This window comes from Rousettus aegyptiacus, unplaced genomic scaffold (assembly GCF_014176215.1).
Source record: "Rousettus aegyptiacus isolate mRouAeg1 unplaced genomic scaffold, mRouAeg1.p scaffold_m13_p_3, whole genome shotgun sequence".
Lineage (NCBI taxonomy): Eukaryota > Metazoa > Chordata > Mammalia > Chiroptera > Pteropodidae > Rousettus > Rousettus aegyptiacus.
The window spans coordinates 115,030,611-115,049,780 of record NW_023416306.1 but is presented as its reverse complement, the minus strand read 5'-3'; the positions used below and the strand labels follow the sequence as shown (position 1 = coordinate 115,049,780).

The following is a 19,170-nucleotide window of genomic DNA, read 5'->3' as shown; positions in this document are numbered from 1 at the left end:
AATATGCTTTTTTTCCACTTAACATTAAATAGTAATGTTAAAAGAGTACTGTAAAGAGAGTAAAATATTCTCCTAACATTAGTAAATACTCTTTCTAAACATTCATAATGACTGAGAACATGTCATCAAAGAGAGAGAGCCATTTGGTTGTCCTACTGCTGGACAATTAGTGTTTTACTCCCTTAAGCCTTCTGACTCTGTCTGAATGAAACTATCTGCCTAGGTTCAGCCAGTGATTGCATTTGGTTTGGACCCTGATTGGCCTTTGGCTCCCTGGGGACACAGGACCTTGGGGTCAGGAGGAGGCTCAAGGCCCAATCCAGAGGGATGAGTGGGTGGTCCCTGGCCTTCAGGGGCTGGCTGTGTGGTCCAGGCCAGCAAAGCAGATATATTTAGCTGGGTCAGATGCTGCTGGCTGTGTCATGACCCAGGAGGACTGTGCCGTTAGTAAACAAACCAGAATGGCCTAGCTTTGGCTAGCCCTCCTTCCTCCTCCCTCTCCCTAGGTTGCTGGCAGGGCCAGGACTGTAAGAGGTGGAGGAGAGCAATGACGAGGGAGAGGGCTCCTACAGAGGGGCCTCATCTCACTGCCCCAAGTTGGTTTCCTGTCATTTTCCCTCTTGCCTTTCTTCGCCCACCCTCCCCAATATGACAGAGCCTGGGAGGCCCAGAGGGCACTTCCTTTCTCCTCTGCTTCCTCTTTATGTTCCCTTTCTGCCTCCACCCCAGTTGACCTGATTTGTCCTCAGAGCTCTGCTAAGTGAGTGGAGTTCATTCATTTAGTCATTCATCTAAGTCAACTGATTTATCCATTTATCTGTTTAGCAAATATTTGTGAGTGCCTGAGCTAGGCCAGGCTCTGTGTTGAGCATGTAGGGAGGTGCCAGCTCCTGCCCTCATGGAGCTTATACTCTAAGAAGGTTAGAAATACTCAAGTAACTAATTAAGTGTTGGTGAAAAATAATACTGTCAAATAATAATCTTAACCAACATTCACAGAGAGCATTACAGTATATAGAGTGTTTTTCACCTGAGAGGTAGTTGGGATTATCAGCCCTACTTTAAAGATGAAGAAATTGTGGATCGGTGATATTAAATAACCTGGACAAGGACTCTCAGGGTACATGGAGCCCTGGTTCTCGAACCCAGGCCCTCTGACCCCAAACCCATGTCCCTCTTGAAAAAGAGGAGCCATTGGAACTGGATGGGAACTAGTTTTTGGTGCAGCTCTTCATTTTACAGTTAAGGAGATGGAGGCCCAGAGAGAGGTAAAGCACTAGGAGCTTAAAACAGAGACTAGAGCCTCTTTATTTGAAATAAAACAGCAGTTCGATGCCCTGACCAGGGTATGAAGTCCTGGTAGATGTGGGACAGAATATTGGTCATAGTAGGTCTGTCTCCTCCCCTCCTCTCCCCTGCACCCCCTAGCCCATCCCCATCTGTAGCATCATCCCTCTTGTGAGGAGACAGTCCCCATCCTTCCTTCGTCAGTGCCTTCCTCTTGCTGAGCGAGTGGGCTTTCATTCAACAAATGCTATCAACACAGTGCTGCCAAAGTAGCAAGAGAAAAAGCACAGGTATCAAAAACATATGGCAGGGCCCCAAAGCCAGGCCTTGGTAGTCAGGCAGAAGAGGTTCAAGGAGGCTTCCTAGAGGAGGTGACATCTCAACTGAGCCTCGAAGTCTGAGTGACAAATTAGCCAGGCTGGAGCTGGCAGGGATTAGACTTTCAGGATGAGGGGAATGGAGGGTAAAAGACAAGGTAAGAAAACATCCTGCACGTCACAGGCATGCTGTAGTCTTCTGTCAGGTCACCTCCCATCTGTTCAGTGTGTATCATGCCTCTCAGAGCTGCGAGTGGCCTGTGAACAGGAACTGGGTCTCCCTTCCTGTGGAAACCCCCATGGGTGAAGGCGTACTCCTGTGGATGGATGACTCAGGCACCGCACATGAGCAGCTCGTCATCGCCTTTCCCCACCATAGACTTACCAACCTTCCCAGCCAGGGCTATCCATATGTCTGACATTCCCCATCTCCTGCCTCCTGACCTAGCATAGATATGACTAGGTTCAGAAGGGGCTGTGCCTAGCTGGTGGCTTTAACTGTAGTGAGGGGAGGCCAGAGATGGATATATTACTATCTCCTTACTCCCCCAGTCATCGGTACCCTCAGGCTGTGCCTGGGAAGGCCAAACTTCCCCCCTGTGAGTACAGGAAGCACTATTCTCTGAGAGAGGCACACACAGCTCTCCAGCTTAGTGCCAGAGTGGGGAGGACTAGCAAGGGTGTGGGCCCTGCCCCGATATGCCTGCCAGAGAGCAGCCTTTCCCTTGGTGCGTATTTAGGGCCTGGCCTCTCTCAGTCTGAGGAAGTGGGGCCAGGCCTGTATGGCAGCCACTGGCACTGGCATGGGTCAGCACTGCCCTGGTTGGGAGTGCTCTAGGGCTGTCCATGTCTGCCGGTCCATCCTTGCCCTGGTGGCTTCCAGGCCCACATTCCTGGGCTGTGCACATAAACATTCAAACTGAATATTAGCTTGGGTAAGCAGCTTGGCATTCTCCGTCAGCCGTGGCTGAAGTCTTTACAGGATCTTGCCCTCTGAGGATGTGTGATAATGTATTTAGAAGGATATCTCATTAAATCTCGTTCCTCATAGGTACCTTGAGCTCCTATGGGTCCCCAGAGCTGTGCTACATGCTGGGATACACACGGTGCCTGCCCTAGGGAAAAGGGGCCAGTTTAATGGCAACAGACCTGCAAGTAGATCACACCAATACAACATGTTGGGCACAAAACAGAGGGAGTGGGCACAAGGAGAGGCGCCCCACCAGCCACGGGCAGCAGCAGCCCTGGCATGATGCTGGCACTGAGTTCTGAAGGATATAAGAGGGTTGGACAAAGTTGTCGAGTAGGGAAAGCAGTAGGAGCAAAGGCTTGGTGGCCAGAAATAGCATGAGGTAGGAGGAGACGGCAGACAGCATGGACACCGGGGGCAGGATGGAGGGTGGAGCAGGGGCTGGGTCACAGGGCATTTCATCCTGAGGGCCATGAGGGCTGTCAGAGTTCGTCAGTGTGGAGAGTTGTGGCTATAGCTGCATTTTACGCTATGTGGAAAATGATTATCCAGGTAAGACACAAAACGGGGGAAGGTAGGTCAGTTTGGCAGTCATGACAATCACCCAGGGAAAGAGGGCGGTGGTGGTAGTGGGGATACAGGAAGCCACACATGTAGAGGTGTGAGAAAGAAGTCTGGGTCTCATGACTAAGCTTGGGTGAGAGGGGAAATCTAGCCTGGGCTTCACCTTACAGTGGTGCTAGGACAGGGTTGGGGGGCCAGGGCAAGGGGCAGGATCCAGAACAAAGCCAAAGAAAAGACTGAAGCACCAGGGGAGGAGGAGAGCATGAGAAAGCGTGCGTGGTGCAGGGTCCAGATTAAGGAGAAGGGGCAGCACCGGCGGCGAGGGCGTGGGTGCAGATGTTGCCCTCTGCTCCTGGAGGAGAAGGGCCCGACACCAGAGAGCAGTTCTGTGGCTGAGCTCTCGGAATATGTCCAGATTTCCTTCAGGACCAAGGAAACACCCAGGGCAGGGATGAGAGCAGGGGTGGACCTGACACAGGAAGGGTAGGCCTGGCGGGGAATCTCTTCCAGGGCAACTAGAGAAGGGCCGAGGAGAATGGCCACCCGGAGCCTCTGGGCTGGGGGTGAGGGTCCAAGGAATGAGTGAGGAGGGCAAAGCACAGGCCTGATTAGGGACTTTGGTCAAGCTCCTTTGATAGCCACTTGATAAAAGCAATACTTCTCCATCCCAGTTCCCACAGCCGCCATGCAACCTACTGGACACTTTTGAGAGTAAAAGTAATAATTACTCCAGAACAATAGGAGTAAACTAGACATACTCTGGGCACACTGGGATATGTGGTCACCCTAGCCATGGGGTGGGAGGCTGGCCCTTGTGCTCCAAACCTGGCCCTCAGGGACACTCTCCCTGTGACCACTGCCTCCCCTAACCTGTCCCTGGGCACTGAAGTTGGACTCACACCCTTGAGCACCTGAACCTCCTCAGAGCCAGGCCTGGAGAAAGGTGAGGTCCATCTCCCCACACCCTCTGCTTCTCTGATGACTTACATGGCTGCTCCACTGTTTCCAGGGCAACGACAGCCCACAGAGGGGGGCAAACTGGAGAACCCTTAGGAGCCTGCCAGTCCTAGAAGGGTGCATGGAGGTTAGAGTGGTGTTCACCCACGTCCCCCTGCACCGCCCATGCCCCCTCTCAGCAAAACCCTGGGATCTCCAGTCTTCTTCCTCCTACTTGTCCCCTATTTCCCACAGGCTGCCAGAAAGTATCCCTACATTCCCAGTTGCTGGTTTTAGTTCAGCCCTCTTCAGCACCTGCCTAAAACGTTGCAACAGGTGCCCCTCAGGCCTTGCAGCCTTAAAACTATTTTTCCCCTGCCACAGGCCCAAGCTTCCTTTAACCCAGGCCTGAACACCAAGTCTAAGCAGACAAAACAAAAAGAACAAAAACAAACAAAGATCCTTCCGTGGGAGGAAAAACACATGAAAAAAATAAAAACATCACCACAAAGTTCAACTTCCCTACCAAACTAACTCTACAACTTCCTCCGTGAACTGACTCCAAAGTAGCCTTCAGCCTGGTTCTCAACACCTCAAGGCTCACTTCACACAGCTCTTTGCCAAACTGTGTACCTCTCTCCTTTGCTGGAGCCATATCCACACATCTGGAAAGCCCCTCTACCTGGTGGATTCCTGCAGCTTCTTTAAGGCCTGACTACCTCTGCCCCATCCTGAGTTCCTGGAGTTACCTTCATCCCAGACAGGTGTGATAGTGATTCTCTGTTTGGCTGTCTCCCACAGCTTGAGGTCCAGGGCCCGTGGCCTTTGTAGACTCAATAAAAAGGGACTGAATTGACTGATCCTTCCTACTCACTCTGTTTTCCAGAAGGATGTCCTTCAGAAATAGACAAGGTGGCTTCTGAGGTCCCTGATAACTCTGAAACTCTACAAGAAAAATTGCCCAGGGATCTCTGGGGGTCTTCAAAACCCTCTCAAGGGATCTGCGAGGTCAAAACTATTTTCATAGTAATACTAAGAGGTTATTTGCATTTTTACTCTCATTTCCTCATGATTGATTCTACGATGGAGTTTTCCAGAGTTATAGGGTACGTAGATCTGCAAAAGATTGAATGTAGAAGCAGATGAGAATCCAGCTGCTTTCATTGTCAGACTTTTTAAAATACATTCCAATGTCATTCTTTCTTTACTAAATTTGTTTGTTTTGAAAAATAGAAGTCTACGGCCATGCCACCCTGAACGTGCCTGATCCCATCTGATCTCGGAAGCTAAGCAGGGTTGGGCCTGGTTAGTACTTGGTTGGGAAAACACCTAGGAAGACCAGGTGCTGTGGGCGTGAAAAATAAAAAATAGGAGATTGGAAGCTGACAACGTCCTTGCAATCTGTGAGGTCAACCAAGGGTTGCCTCGCCTTAAAAAAAAAAAAAAAGAAAAATAGATAACAATGCCACTCTTTTCACTAATTTTTTTGTTTGGGAAAATAGAATCATTTTTCTTTAAAAACATGTCAATGCGTAATGAGTTTATTATTTTTATTTTTAATTTAATAAATACGTTTTAAACTCTTTAATTTCTAATACATTAAGTGTTGTCAATAGCTATATCCCACATAAACAAAAGCTTTTGGGGTCCTCAATAATTTTTAAATTGTAAAGGGGTCCTGAGACCCCCTACATCCTCTCCATACCCTCTGTTACCCCTCTGCTTCTCTCTCCTGTTAGCAGCTAAATTTCTTTTTTTTCTTTTTCTTTTTTTTTTTTTAGCAGCCAAATTGCTTGAGAGCTGTCTATGGTCCCTATCTTTGGCTTTCTGTCATTGTTCCTGAAATTGCTCTCACTGAGGCCACCAAGGACTCCCGGCATTTCATCCAGTGGACGCCTCTATCTTTATTGTCCTTGACATCTCGGCAGCATGATCCTGGCCCTCCTGGTTCCCCTCCACCTCAGAGCATCTTGTTCTCTACTGTTCTTGCTTCACTCGGGTCACCAAGGATGGGGTCTCAGGGCTGGGCCAGGCCCTTTATTCTCTCCACTCTCCACTCCACAGAGCTTCAAGCACCATCTCAATGTGTATGGCTCCAAATCTCTAACTCCAGCCCAGATTTCTCTCCTGAGTATTAGACCCACATATCCATCTGCCTCCTGAACATCCATGTAGATGCTGCTGCCCCATACAGGCACCCTCAACTCGAACACTCTAACATGGGGCAGATCGCCCCCAAACTTCCCAACTCTGAATCCTGGCTCTCTTCTTTTTTCCTCACTCTCCTAATCACCAGCTACACCAAATCCTGCTAACCTCACCTCCTAAGCTGCTCTCAAACCTACCCTCCTGTCCATGCCCACTGCCACATCTCAGCTCAGGCCACCTACACCTCTCCCTGGCCTCCCTTTGGCCTTCCGCCTCCAATCTGACACAGCAGCCAGTGTTCATTCTTAAGCAGTCTCTTCCCTGCCTAGAATCCACAGGAGGTCCCCACTAACCCAGGAAGAATGCTGCCTCCACAGCACAGCTCACCAGTCCAGCCACCTGTCCAGCCCCTCCCCCATACCACTCTGTGCCAGCCAAGCTGACCCTGTTTTCCCTCTCTAGCACATTCTATTCTCTGCCTCTGTTCACTGAAGACCCCTTCTCAGACTCAGGGGTTAGCCTCATCATTCCCTCCCCTAAAAAGCCTTCTTGACCACCTCTCCCAGGCCAGGAGCCCTTTCTGAGCTGAGTGCCTTGTCCTCCTCCCATCATAGCATATTTCATACTGAAAAGTCACCATTTAGAGTTTTTAGGCTCTGAGTTTCTTGAGGAGGATGATTTTCTTCACTGCTATATCCCCAGTGCCTAGATAGATGCCTTGCCTATAGCGGCTTAGCATATATACTTGCTGAATGAATGGCTTGAAGAATTTGAACTCACGTGCAACTAGCAAGCAGCCCTCCCCATCCCCATTCGGTATAGAGCAGGGCTCTGCTCCAAGCACCCAGACTGGCCTCCTGGTCCTGCCCCAGCACCAGATGCCCAGGAGGCAGCCACCCAGGGCTCCCTGCCACACAGTGCCTCCTCCGGTTCTGCTGTCCTGACTGAGCAACCAGAAGAGGCTGGCTGGACTCCACAATGGCCCAGGCACAAGGCTGCCAACACATGGGCATCCTCCTCTGGCACAACACTGCTCAACTTGGTCAGAGCTGTCCCTACCAGGGACAGCCAGATCAATACAGGACACGAGCCACAAGCGCAGCAGCAACACATACTACACAGTGTCCCAGTGTAAAATAACACTCTGAGGGCTGAATACTTTCCCGAAGGTCACTGGGCCAGTAAGGGAAGGGGTTGGGTTGGTGCCAGGCTTTTCTGCTGCTGAACCCTATCGTCTGGGCCCCACACTCATTCTGCAGGTCCAGGAACAGAGGCTGAGCCCACTCAGGGGCCATTCCCAGTTGCAGAGCCCAGGGTCAGGATGAGATCCTGGCAGCAGAGATTTGCGCCCAGGGACCAGGATGGGGAAGTAGCCGAGGGCAGGCAGGGGGTGAACAAGCAGTATCCCAGAGGGCACCCTAGTAACTCATTCCATTGTGGGAGTCCTGGCAGTTCAGGATAAGTGAGAAGGCACAGTTCTCACCCTGGGAGGCAACAGTGACCACCTGGAACTCAAAAGACAAAGGGTTACCAGGTCTTCCAAAACACAGCTCTCTCTGTCAGCATTGTCCCAGAAGTTGTCACCATCCTACCCTCATCCACATGTTCTTCTAGCATGAAGCCAGAGATCTAGCCTGTTAGGAAGAGGCAGCAGCTGGCCCTGCAACTGGAGGAAGACCTGTTCTGAGCTCCAAGTATGCAAACCTCCTCAGAAAAGCTGGGAGGAGACACAGGGTACCAAGTCGGTGGCAAGGACACTGCTCACAGGGCTGCCAAGTACAGATGCATGGGCTGCATTCTGCATGACTCAGGGTGTTCTTTGTGTGCACTAAGACATGAAGGGCGTCCATGGGAGTGGTGTAACCTGCAGGCCTGCCTGCTGAGCTGCTCCCTGAGGGAGGGATGGAGATGAAGATGGAACCCTTTTCCCTCTCATGAGGCTTCCAGGGCTTCACCACCTCACTCACCCCAACCCTCATCTGAAGAAAGAACCACATTCCTGCACAGCGTGGCTAATAAGAATTCAGTTTATGGACAATATTATGGAACAGATGGGGATGGTGCTGGGACCTACAGTGATAAACTTTCCAGGAACAGCAGATAGGATTGTTCCAGACAAACAGGATAGGAAAACAAAACCAAATGGGCCAGAGGCCCAGGACCAGCCTCAGCAACTATATCTGGACTCCAGATCCAGATCAGCCCTGGGGACCTGGGGGGATAAACAGGGTTGACAGGCGCCTCAGTTCCCATAGGGCCCCCTCTCCTCACTTCCTCTGGTCTCTCACCAGCCAGCTGAGATCCTTCAAAACTGGTATTTCTGGGGCTAAGGAATGGTTGCTCTGAGGAGCAGAGGGTCAAGGCTGTTAGAGGCTTCCTAGAGAGGTGGAGGCTTGGGTAGTGTGGGGTTTAGCAGCAGCACTGAGGGGAATCTGGTCAGGCACCAGGTACCTGGAGTGGGGCACTGCTCAGCAGGGCCCCTATGTCCAGGGCAGGCCCCCCACCCTGCCCATCACACCAACATGGTGTAATAAAGTTTCAAGTAATAAGTCAGTGTTAGGCAGGAGAGAGCTGAAAGCTGACGGACAGGTAGGAGCTTAGAGAAAGGAGCCCGCACTGCTCACTGAGTGCTCCAGCTGTATCAAGTCTATGTGCACAGGAGTGAAGACCTGGTCCCCCTGACCATATAGGTGCTTCCTTCAGGGGTTCAGCCCCTCAGACCAGTGCCAAAGCCCGCTCAGTAGGGCAGAAGCAGGGCAGCATGGTGCCCACAGCATCTACAATGGCTGTCAGGTGCTCGTCCTGTGCCTGGGGCCCACAGAGCTGCATGAAGTCCGCCAGGCGCAGCAAGTACTCAAGATTGTGGCCGGAAAAGCCACTGCAGGCCAGGATCTGCGTAGCGATGGCCTCCTCAGGTGCAGGGCCCAGGTAACCAGGGTTCTGTGGGGTGGCCACGTAGGCCAATGCCTTGAGTGGTTGGTCAGGGGTATCTTGTGGGTAGAAGGTGACCTCCTTGGTATCATAGCCACCGAGCACTGCCTCTCGCACGTTCAGGTACTTCAGGGCCTCGCTCACCTGCTCACCTTGTACCTGGTATGCCACGCCCCAAGTGCAGCCCTAGGAAGAAACATGTATACCAAGGTCAGTCACAAACAGCTCCTTGCTGGTCCCACCCCAGGACTAAGCTCAATAAGGAAGGTGGGAGGAGGCTACTGATCAGCCATCTAGTAGCAGTACATCAAGCCCTCATTCTTCCTTTCTTAACGAGGGTTGACGAGGTGGTCTAGCCCAAGAGTAAGCAGGATTACTACTCAGAGTGTGTCTGAGAACCAATGGCATCACCTGTAACCTTGTTAGGAATACAGCTTTCATGTTCTAACAAGATCCTCAGGAGATTCTTATGAGAAGCACTGAGCTAGACCACCCTTGCCTTGAACCGGAGAGACATGTAATACCCCTTGGTGCTGGGCACTAGGGTCCTCTATTCTTTCAGGCACTTACCTCATGATCTTCAAGGAGGGTCACCACACGCCCAGGCTAAGAAGTGAAGAAAGATTTTGAAAAAGACAAGTTAGAAATCAGCTCTACCATCAGTGCCAGAGAAAATCCTTATTAACCTTGCCAGTCCAGGCCTCAGAGAGTCCCACTCATCCAGGGGAGAGTAGAGGGAGTGATGCAGGCATGCAGGAGAAACAGACACATGACCATGGCACAGATTATAATCAGAAATATTCATTAACACGGTAATCCAAAAGATCACATACTCCAGCCATCATCACACAGTAATCCACTCGGCGGGCACACAAATGTAAGCTGCAAAGCCCTGGCACAAGTTTACACATTTCCCCCATCAACATGGAGTCACAGTCTGCCCAGAGAGCCGTGGACATTCCAGAGCACCAGCACCCACTATCCTTAACCCATCCCCACCCCTTATTCCCCAGGGCATGGTCGGATGCTCACCATCTTGTCACTGCCCCGATGGAAGGTATCTCCCTGCCAGAACCGGCGGCTATAGCCGCGAACGAAGCCCACACGGCTGTCGCTGTAAGCGAAGTCGGGCCTCCACACCAGGGAGCCGTACCCGAAAATCCACAGCGCTTGGGGGTCAACGTCGACCCGGGGAAACTGCGCGGGCGGCAAGGCGGGCGGGTTGTTCTGGGCTGTGGACTCCTGCTTCATGGTGCCGGGCACAGGGACGGACCCGAGCGGCCTCCGGGGCAGGTCTCCGGCGTGGGCACGGAAGGACCGACGGACGCGCACACCTGGCCTGGCACCGCTTGGTCGCTCCAGCTGCGCGGCCCCTTCCAAGGCCCTTTATAAACCCTCCGGCAGGCAGGCCCCCGCCCACCGCGGCCAGCTGCCGCGGTGATTGGGGCGGGGCAACTCCCCTTTTGGCCAATTACCTTCGGGTTTTGCTTCCCGGTTAACCGCGCCGTCCTCTAAATGGGTAACTGAGCCGTCTGTCCCCGCCCCGGTGCGCCCGCTGATTGGTTCGGCTCCACCTCTGTAGCAAACCTGTCAGAAGTGATGCAATGGCGGGGGAGGTTACCCTAGCACTGGCTGCATGCAGCAAGGGCGCCTCGGATTGCGTCAGGCGCCGGGCGGTGGGCACAGACGCGGGCACCGGCAGTCTCTATGGCCTGGGCCCTTCATGAACCACGGCAGGCGGGTCCAGGCGGGCAGTCTCCTCCGCAGTCTTGCGGGTGCACCTGGCCGAGTCACTGCAACGCCGGGCAGCACGAACTCACCAGGGCCAGGGCAGGGCACCGCCAGAAGGAGCGCTCTGGGCGGTATAAATGCCTGTCTCTTGGCTCCGCCTGGGAGCGCGAACTCTGGAGAAGCTAGTAGAGGCCCCCTCCGCATTCCACACGGATGCCTCACGCTGTTGGCCCACGTGAGCAAATGGAGAAACTGAGTCACGGGTCTAGAAAGGGTTCTGCAGAGGCTACAATGCTGAGTCCGAAGCTTGCGGGCCTCACGTGAGGGCTACGCCTGGGGCCAGGAGTAGGAGTCCTGAGCCCAGGTAGGCTGGGAAAGAGCCAGTCAGAGCGACTGGAACTGTTGCCCTCACTTTGTGGCCAGACTTGCGGAGAGAGGCCATAAGGACAGGAAAGCCAGGCCAGTCATGTCTTGAGGCGATAGGTGTAGTTTTGCGGGGACATGAGACTTGTAACAGTGGTTGGGTTAATCTTAATTTAGGCTCAGAGGTTCTGGGAGTGGCGGACAAGGAGAGCCATACTGAGGCCCCCAGGGGGCAGTGAGCAGCTACCGTCTCGGTCTCGGACCGGATAAAGGATCCTCTCTGGTCATCTGGGGTTGACCCCCTAAGGAGATGCAAGGGGCTGTCCCCTGCGTATATCTCTGGCTTGAAAAAGAAAATAGAACAGAAAGCCTGTTGTCGCTCATGGGACTGCTGAGGAGGTCCGGGTGAGCCCTCTGGCAGGGGAAATAGACAATATTGCTTCTCATTCAATTCTAATTAGATACTGAAACAAAAAATTATCTGCGCACTTAAAGTAGTCATTCCAAAGGTGTCTAAGATATTCTCCAGTAGGAATGTTGCACTATAGTGTGTACACTACGAAGCTAGTTCTTTTAAAACAACAAGTTATACATTTATGTTTATTTAAAAAAATAATAATTTGGAGGAACATACTTAAACTGTTAGCAGAGGAAGACTTTCAATGTTAAGGGTAAACGTTTATGGAAAAGTGGATATTTTACAAGGAGCATGAACTACTTTTCGGGTTGGAAAAAATTACAGGCAAAATTGTTGGTTGTTTTTTGTCATTCTTTTCTTTTACCCTCCATTCTCCATGTTCACTCTCCCCTTTTCTCTACTCTCTATCCTGTCCCTTTTAGTCCATATGACATCTCCTTTGCTGCTACCTTCTTAGAAAGAATACCCCCCTCTCCATCTACGACCTTTGAGTGGTTGGGTGATGGGCAGAAAACTGGTAACAAACGATACCTTGCTGGAAGTGTCTGAATTTTCATGAACCCTTTGAAAAATCAGCTTAGTGATACAAATCAAGAATCATAAAATGTCCCTGCCCTTTGACCCAATACTTCCATTCCAGGAAATTATTCAAAATGTAGGGAAAGCCATATGCCTGAAGATTTTTCAGTGTGTTATTATAGGGAAAAAACAAACAAACAAACGAAAGAAGAAAAACTGCTTTAATAACTAAAATAGCTAAATAAGTAAATTATGGTCAATCCACATGGTGGAGAAACACACACACACACACACACACACACACACACACACACACAGAAAACAAATCTCCAACAATAGATGATTACATAAATTTGATATAGACAAAATTAAATCTGTGCAGTCATTAGAAAATTACATATGCCTGTATTTACTGGCATGGAAATCTATGATGTATAATTAAGTGAAAAGCAGGTTATAAAATAGACTAATATGACTCTTTAAACTTAAAACGTTTATATTTCTTTGCTTAGAAAAAAATTTAGAACATATAAGCATGTCCAGTGAGTGCCTCTAAGTAGTAGAAGTACATGAGATTTGCACTTTTTTTTATACCAATTCAGATTATCTTGGATTTTTTTTTAAGAGAACATAAACCATTTCTCTTTAGGAAAGTTAAAAATAAAAATAAAAAGTTAAAAATGGAAACAATATAGTAAAAATGCCTATGATTGCATAGTAAGGCAAAAATGCAAAATATGACTATCACATGCGCTAAGATTAAAATGAAAAACTAAAGCAAAATGAATGAAGGAAAAGATAGAGCTGAGCACCATATACTAATATGTTGAGGTATTGGGATTATGGGTGATTCTTTTCTCTATTTTCTAAGGCTTACAAAGTATACTTTTTAATGATAAAAAGTTCCTTTTAAAGCGTAGGTTTTCTGATAGCTAAGAAGCAGGTAACATCAGAATCACCTGGAGAACATTTTCAGGATACCCATTCTGAGACCTCCCACCAGGACCAAAGCCCCAAGTTTTCATGACTCCTTTGGTGAGGTCATTAGTAATCAGCACTTGCTCCAGGCAGAATTAGACACTCCCTCCTCTGTGCTCCCACAACTCCTTACTTCACTTGTTTATTTTTCTGTTCCCTCCACCTCATGCTTATAACAGAAATAGCCATTTATTGAGAGCTCACCATGAGCTTAGGCAGTTTGCTAATTGTTTTTACATCTATTCTAATTACAAATTTCTCCACTACTTTGTGAGATAAATATCATTTCAAGGATGAGCAAACTGGAGCACAGAAAAGTTAGGCAATCTACTCATGGTAACATGGCAAATTGTGGAACCTGGGACTGAAGGCAGGTAGTCCAACCACAGAGCCTACTTGCTGATAGGCACTTAACATTCTGCTGCCTATGAACCTGAGAGATCCCTGAGAGCAGACTTCATCTTTAAACACCCAGGAGAACCAACAGAGTACTGGCTCATGGAAGCTTCTCCACAAAACAAGGTAAAAGAAGTGAAGCTCTTACTTGAAAACAATCTGGACACCCTGGGGTTCAGAAGAGGAGGAATCCTGAAAGACACAGGTTCAGCTCTGATCCTCTCAAAATAGGAATCCCCACAAAAGTTGTCCCGGAGGTCTTGGCCACCTTCCCAGGAACACGTCTTGTTCCCACACCTTCCTTATCCTTGTCAACATCTGTCTCTTTCCCTACCAGTGGGACACTCCCAGGCAGTAAACCATCCATCCACACAACTGGTTCCTCTCTAACAACTGCAGCAACCATCCCATCTTTCCTCCTAAAATCTTCTCAGGAAGGACCTACAGATGTCATGCCCACAGAGGTACCTGCTCGTGAGTGGTGATGAGAGAATATGACCTCCACCTTGAAGAGTAGCACATGATTTGCACATGATGCATACCTGGTGGTTTTCTTTTTTTGGACCTTTCCCAAATTAATCTTTCCTTATTGTTCCCCTTTAGGCAGTCACTTCTCATTTCCTTATGATCTGTTCCTTCTCCCTTCTCATTCCAGTCACTTCAATCAACTCCTGGTGCTAGTACTCACAATGATCTGAAACAAGGAAGAGCTAGGGAGTCATGTTAATTTATTATGCTAAATGATAAAGTTGTTTTATGAAGCCGATGATTCCAGCAGGGTGAAAAACCTTTCCAGACATGGGCTCTAAGCCCAGCTTGCCCAGATTTGAGCCTTACTCCATCATTTACCATTAGAGTGACCCCAGGCACAGTCTCTGGTCCTCAGTTTTCTCAACTGTAAAATGGGGGAAAATACTGCCTACCTCTCAGGTTCTGATGAGGATTTAAACAACTTAGCACGCATCTGGTATGTGGGAGTACTCAATACATGTTGGCTCATTATTTTCACTCAAGACTTTTCACTTTCCATTCTGTCTAAAGTAGGGCCATAGTCTACTGTGACATTGTGATTTATAATAAGACATATATACTTGGCCTTTGTCCTCTTCCTGGCACAGAGCTCGTAAAAACCTGGGGATTTCTTAAGTGATGAGTGATAAAGATGTCTTCTGTTATTCATAATGAGCCTCTATCAACCACACTTGAGTTTATCTTAATGAGAGAACTTTTGGGAAGCCCTAAAGGATGGGGGCTAGTTGCCAGGGAAACCAACTATGCAATCAGAGGAGAGAAGAGCTGGGGATTAAGTTCAGTCGCCAATGGCCAATGATTTAATTAATAGTGTCTATGTAATGAAGCCTCTATAAAAATTCAAAAGAACATGGTGCAGAGAGCGTCCAGGTTGGTGAACATATGGAGATGCTGGGAGAGTAGTGTGCCTGGAGAGGACATGGAAGCTCTGCCTTCCCACATACCTCACCCTATGCCTCTCTTCCATCTCGACGTTCCTGATATTATACCCTTTTACAATAAACTGGAAATCTAGTACAGAGTTCGCCAACCTTTTTGACACCAGGGACTGGTGCTCCTATAAGAATCAAATGCCTGATGATCTGAGGTGAAGCTGAGGCAGTGATGCTGGAGCTGGAGAGAGGCTGCAGGTACAGATGAAGCTTCACTCGCTTCCCTGCCTCTCACTGTGTCCTGCTGTGCGACCCAGTTCCTAACAGGCCACGGACTGGTACTGGTCCATGGCCTGGGGGTTGGGGACCCTATCTAGTAAATAAACTGTTATCCTGAGTTCTGTGGTCCACTTTAGCAAATTAATTGAACCCTGACTGGGGGTTTGGGGAACCTCCAATCTATAGCTGGTCAGTTAGAAATACAAGTAACAACCTAGACTTGTGGTTGGTGTCTGAAATGGGGACAGTCTTGTGAGATTGAGCCGTTAATCTGTGGGATATGCTGCTATCTCCAGGCAGATAGTATCAGGATTGAGTTTAATTGTAGGACATCCAGCTGATGTTGTAGAATTGCTTGATGTGTGGAAAACCCATACATTTGGTGTCAGAAGTGAGGTAGTATTGTACACTAAGTCCTCACTTAATGTAATAGATAAGTTCTTGGAAACTGTAACTTAAGCAAAACGATATATAACAAAACCAATTTTACCACAGGCTAATTGTTATGAACAAGAGTAAAGTTACTATGGCATGTTTCTGGTCACCAAAACATCACTAAACTAAACGAAAACCCTGAACACTTCTAATATTAAGCATTTAAATAAATGTGAGCTATACATACATTTAGGAAAATTAATAAAAACAAGTAAGATGATGGTTTTCCAACCCACTTATTCCAGTTCAAGGTCATGGGTGACCAGAGCCTATCCTGGCAGCTCAGGGCACCAGGAGGGAACCAGCCTTGGACAGGACAGCCTTCCATTGCAGGGGAACTCTCTCTCTCTCACACACATACACACTCAGACTGGGATAATTTAGATACAACAATTCATTTCATATGCACATCTTTGGAACGTGACAGGAAACTGGATTACCCAGAGAAAATCCATGCAAACATGGGGAGAACATGCAAACTCCACACAGACAGTGGTCCTGGGCAGAAATTGATTTTTTTCCTCCTTCTTCATTAACGTTATAACAAAACAGCATTGAATAAATTGACATATCTCAGGGTCCTGCTATAATAGAGTACTGAGAGTAGATGAGACACACAGGAAGAGTACGTTTTCCTTTACCCTAGTTCTCAATCTGACACAGCTCAGAAGAATTGGGTGGGTCAGGAAAGTGATCAGGGTATTTTTTATTTAGTGGAGGAAACCTCCAGCTTGATCACCCTTCATTCTTGCCATGCAATTCACAGATCATCCCAGCAAATAGGGCACCAAAGCACTGTCTTTAAAAAGCAGAATGGGTGATAGTCTGCCCCAAGCACACTATTAATAGAATAGGTACTTGTGTAAAGAGAGAGATTTTCTGTGTATGCTTGGGTGAGGCGAGGGGTACTAAAATAAATAAATAATAAAATAATCCACTATCTCTGAGGGGCTACACCTCCCACAGACCTCTGATAGATAAGTGTGTCCTTAGGTCTTTGGCCCATGTGAATGAAGGACAAACATCCCACAAACACTCTCGCAAAAGAATAGCAAGAAAGAATAACTGAATCCCTAGATACCATCATGTCAGAAAAGGGAGAGAAGAGATGGCAGCTGCTCTGCTGGTTATACCAGATGAATCTGGAGCCAAAGGATGAAGTTTACTTTAGTCTCACTGTCCACAAAAGCAGGGACTATAAGGATTCACCCATGTCCTGACAGAAATGTTCATGGGATGGTGGGATAACCTGGCTCCCTGCCCACTTCCAGCTTCCAAGGAGGAAGGAAGATGCGGCTGATTGGGCACTCCAGGGTGGCTGGGGTTCCAGTTATTGAGACCTGGTCTAGTCTACCTGGAAGGGGAGGGGCCAGGGCTCCAACAGAGGGTTGGGATGATGCGGCCTCTCTCCCAATTCCAAGGAAAGAGGATGGTGTAGTTTGTAGAGGCAGGAAGTGGCTGGCTGCAGGGCCAAGGAGAACTGCAGAAAGAGCATTTCAGTGGAGCGACAGTACTAAACAGAGAGGAGACCCATGGGATGAGAGTCGAATGTCAGATCCCATGGAAATGCTGTGGTATGGTAGGACCTGGCTTTAGAAGAGAACCCTAGAAAATAGCCTATGTGGAGAAGTATGACTGCTCAAAAGGGGCCTGACTATGGGAGCAGACTCTGAAGCCCACAGAGCCAAGAAATGAAGGCCCTTAAATGAAAGTATTTAGGACACCCTCCCCTTCTGAGAATGGGAAGGAGATCTCAGAACCTTTTAGATCTCTTTTACCAAAGAGAAGAGGAAGCACTGAGTGAAGGGAGTCACTGATGAAGATGAAACTCAGCAGACCAGGCCTAGTAAAATGGGCCTGACCCAGACATCTGTCCCTGTGGAAAAGGACATCAATCTTCAGATAAGCCAAGTGGCACATGCCTTTCTGCTAAGCCCCAGAGCTTGCTTTGCCTCCAACATGAGCCAAGAGGAAGTATCACTAGAGACAGGCAGGCCACGCCTGGCTGGGCTTTGGCTCTGCCCTGCAGGGGGTGCCATGACACAGGACAGCTGGGGCCCATAGCTAACCTCTCACTAAATCCATACTCCTGAGATGCCAGTTACTTTGTGTCTGGCCCTAGCTTCATCTGGCTTTTTGTACCCTGTCATGGCCTCAGAGAGTCCTTGAAGGAAATAGGCTGAGCCCACTCTTGGCCAGAGTGTTAAAGGATGAAGGGGCCCCAGAGGCCAGGGAAAAGGTGGCAAAAGCCACTTGCAGCAGATCTGCAAGCGGAAGGGGGCTGTTGACGACTTGGGGTCCTGCTGTCCCTTCCCACAGCCAGAGTCTCTCTTCCATACACTAACTCATTTCAATCTCATAGTAATGTGCAAGGGTATTATCCTCTGAGAGGTTTATGACAATTAACTAGACAGCTTCCTTGGGCAGTGATCATGTTTTATCGGTAATGCCTGGCATATAAAGGGTGCACAAACAGTGTGGAGGGAATGAAGAAATGTATGGACTTGTCCCAGGTCACCTGGCAATGAGAAGTGGTGCCGGCAGGGAGCTTAAGCATCGCGACTCAAACAAACCCACTGTCCTTTCCAGCCCAACCCCGTTCCAGCCCAACTCCATTCCCTCCTATTCAGGATGCCAGTGGGCAGGGATGGCCGGAGGACCGAAAGCCAGCGGTGGGGAGGGAGCTAGCTGCTCAGACCACTGAAAGGACATGAAAGGACCCTGCTTCTTTGAACCCTGAGGCATATTTAAAGGGAAACGTCTCACTGAGCTCTCTCCAATTTATTCCCTCAGCTTAGTGGTCGAGGCCTGGAGGGTGCTCTACGCGACAAGGACGAAAATTGAGCTCACGTCCAGCTGCTGCTCCCATGGGGCCCCCCAGATGGGCAAGGGCTGACTCGAGTTTGGAGGGACCTGCGGCCCCAACCGTGCGCAGTCCAGACGGCTGCGCAGCGCCCTCTGGTGCCAGGCGGCGGCCCCGGTGCGTTCCCAGGCCGAGGGCGGGATTCGGAGGCGTAGGAGGCGGAGCCGAGCGGGCGAGGGAGTCTCCACGAAACTCCGGGCCTTCCTCGGCTTCCCCGCCCGGGAAGTGAGCCGGGGTCGGGAGGCGGCAAACAGGAAGTCGGGCTGTAACAAAGAGCGCGGGGGGCGGGGAGCCAGGACCTCCGGGGCGCCGGGCGGCCACGGCAGGTGGAGGGCTGACCCGGCCAACGCGCCGCACCTGCTTCTTCTGCTGCGCTGGAGGCTCTGGGCCCAACGAGATCGGCTTGGCCACGGGGTCGTACCGTGCGTCCTGAGCGCGAGGGAGGGCGCGGCCGCCCAGAGGAGGCCGTTGGGACCTCCCAAGCGCATCCTCTCCCCGGGAAGGGACAGTCACAGTTCCCTGAGTGAATCATTTCCATCCCCTTCCCGGAATGCAGCAGACCACGTGGGGCGGAGGGCTGGGTTCAGATCTCAGGGACTCACGGAGAGACTAGGAGTGCTGCATGTGGGTCC

At 49.7% G+C, this 19,170-nt stretch overlaps 1 protein-coding gene and 1 non-coding gene across 2 annotated transcripts; one reads left to right on the top strand and one right to left on the bottom strand.

The window, feature by feature from the left end:
• The first annotated feature begins 5,309 nt into the window (after positions 1-5,309).
• LOC118601250 lies at positions 5,310-5,428 on the top strand. The gene has a single exon (XR_004950274.1). It is a non-coding gene; the product is annotated as a 5S ribosomal RNA (ribosomal RNA).
• Positions 5,429-8,231: 2,803 nt separating this feature from the next.
• Positions 8,232-10,576, bottom strand: CHAC1 (ChaC glutathione specific gamma-glutamylcyclotransferase 1). The gene is made up of 3 exons (XM_016152253.2): positions 10,186-10,576; positions 9,724-9,759; positions 8,232-9,339 (listed from the first exon to the last, which is right to left on the bottom strand). Exons 1-3 carry the CDS (start codon positions 10,402-10,404, stop codon positions 8,938-8,940), a joined length of 657 nt encoding a protein of 218 aa, XP_016007739.1. The 5' UTR covers positions 10,405-10,576; the 3' UTR covers positions 8,232-8,937.
• Positions 10,577-19,170: the final 8,594 nt, after the last annotated feature.

Excerpts from the sequence above, each read along its gene's own strand:
- CHAC1 (XM_016152253.2), bottom strand. The coding sequence starts at position 10,404 with ATGAAGCAGGAGTCCACAGCCCAGAACAACCCGCCCGCCTTGCCGCCC. Across the intron at positions 9,760-10,185 it reads ATCGGGGCAGTGACAAGATG|CCTGGGCGTGTGGTGACCCT; the intron begins GTGAGCATCCGA and ends TTCACTTCTTAG. Across the intron at positions 9,340-9,723 it reads CCCTCCTTGAAGATCATGAG|GGCTGCACTTGGGGCGTGGC; the intron begins GTAAGTGCCTGA and ends GTTTCTTCCTAG.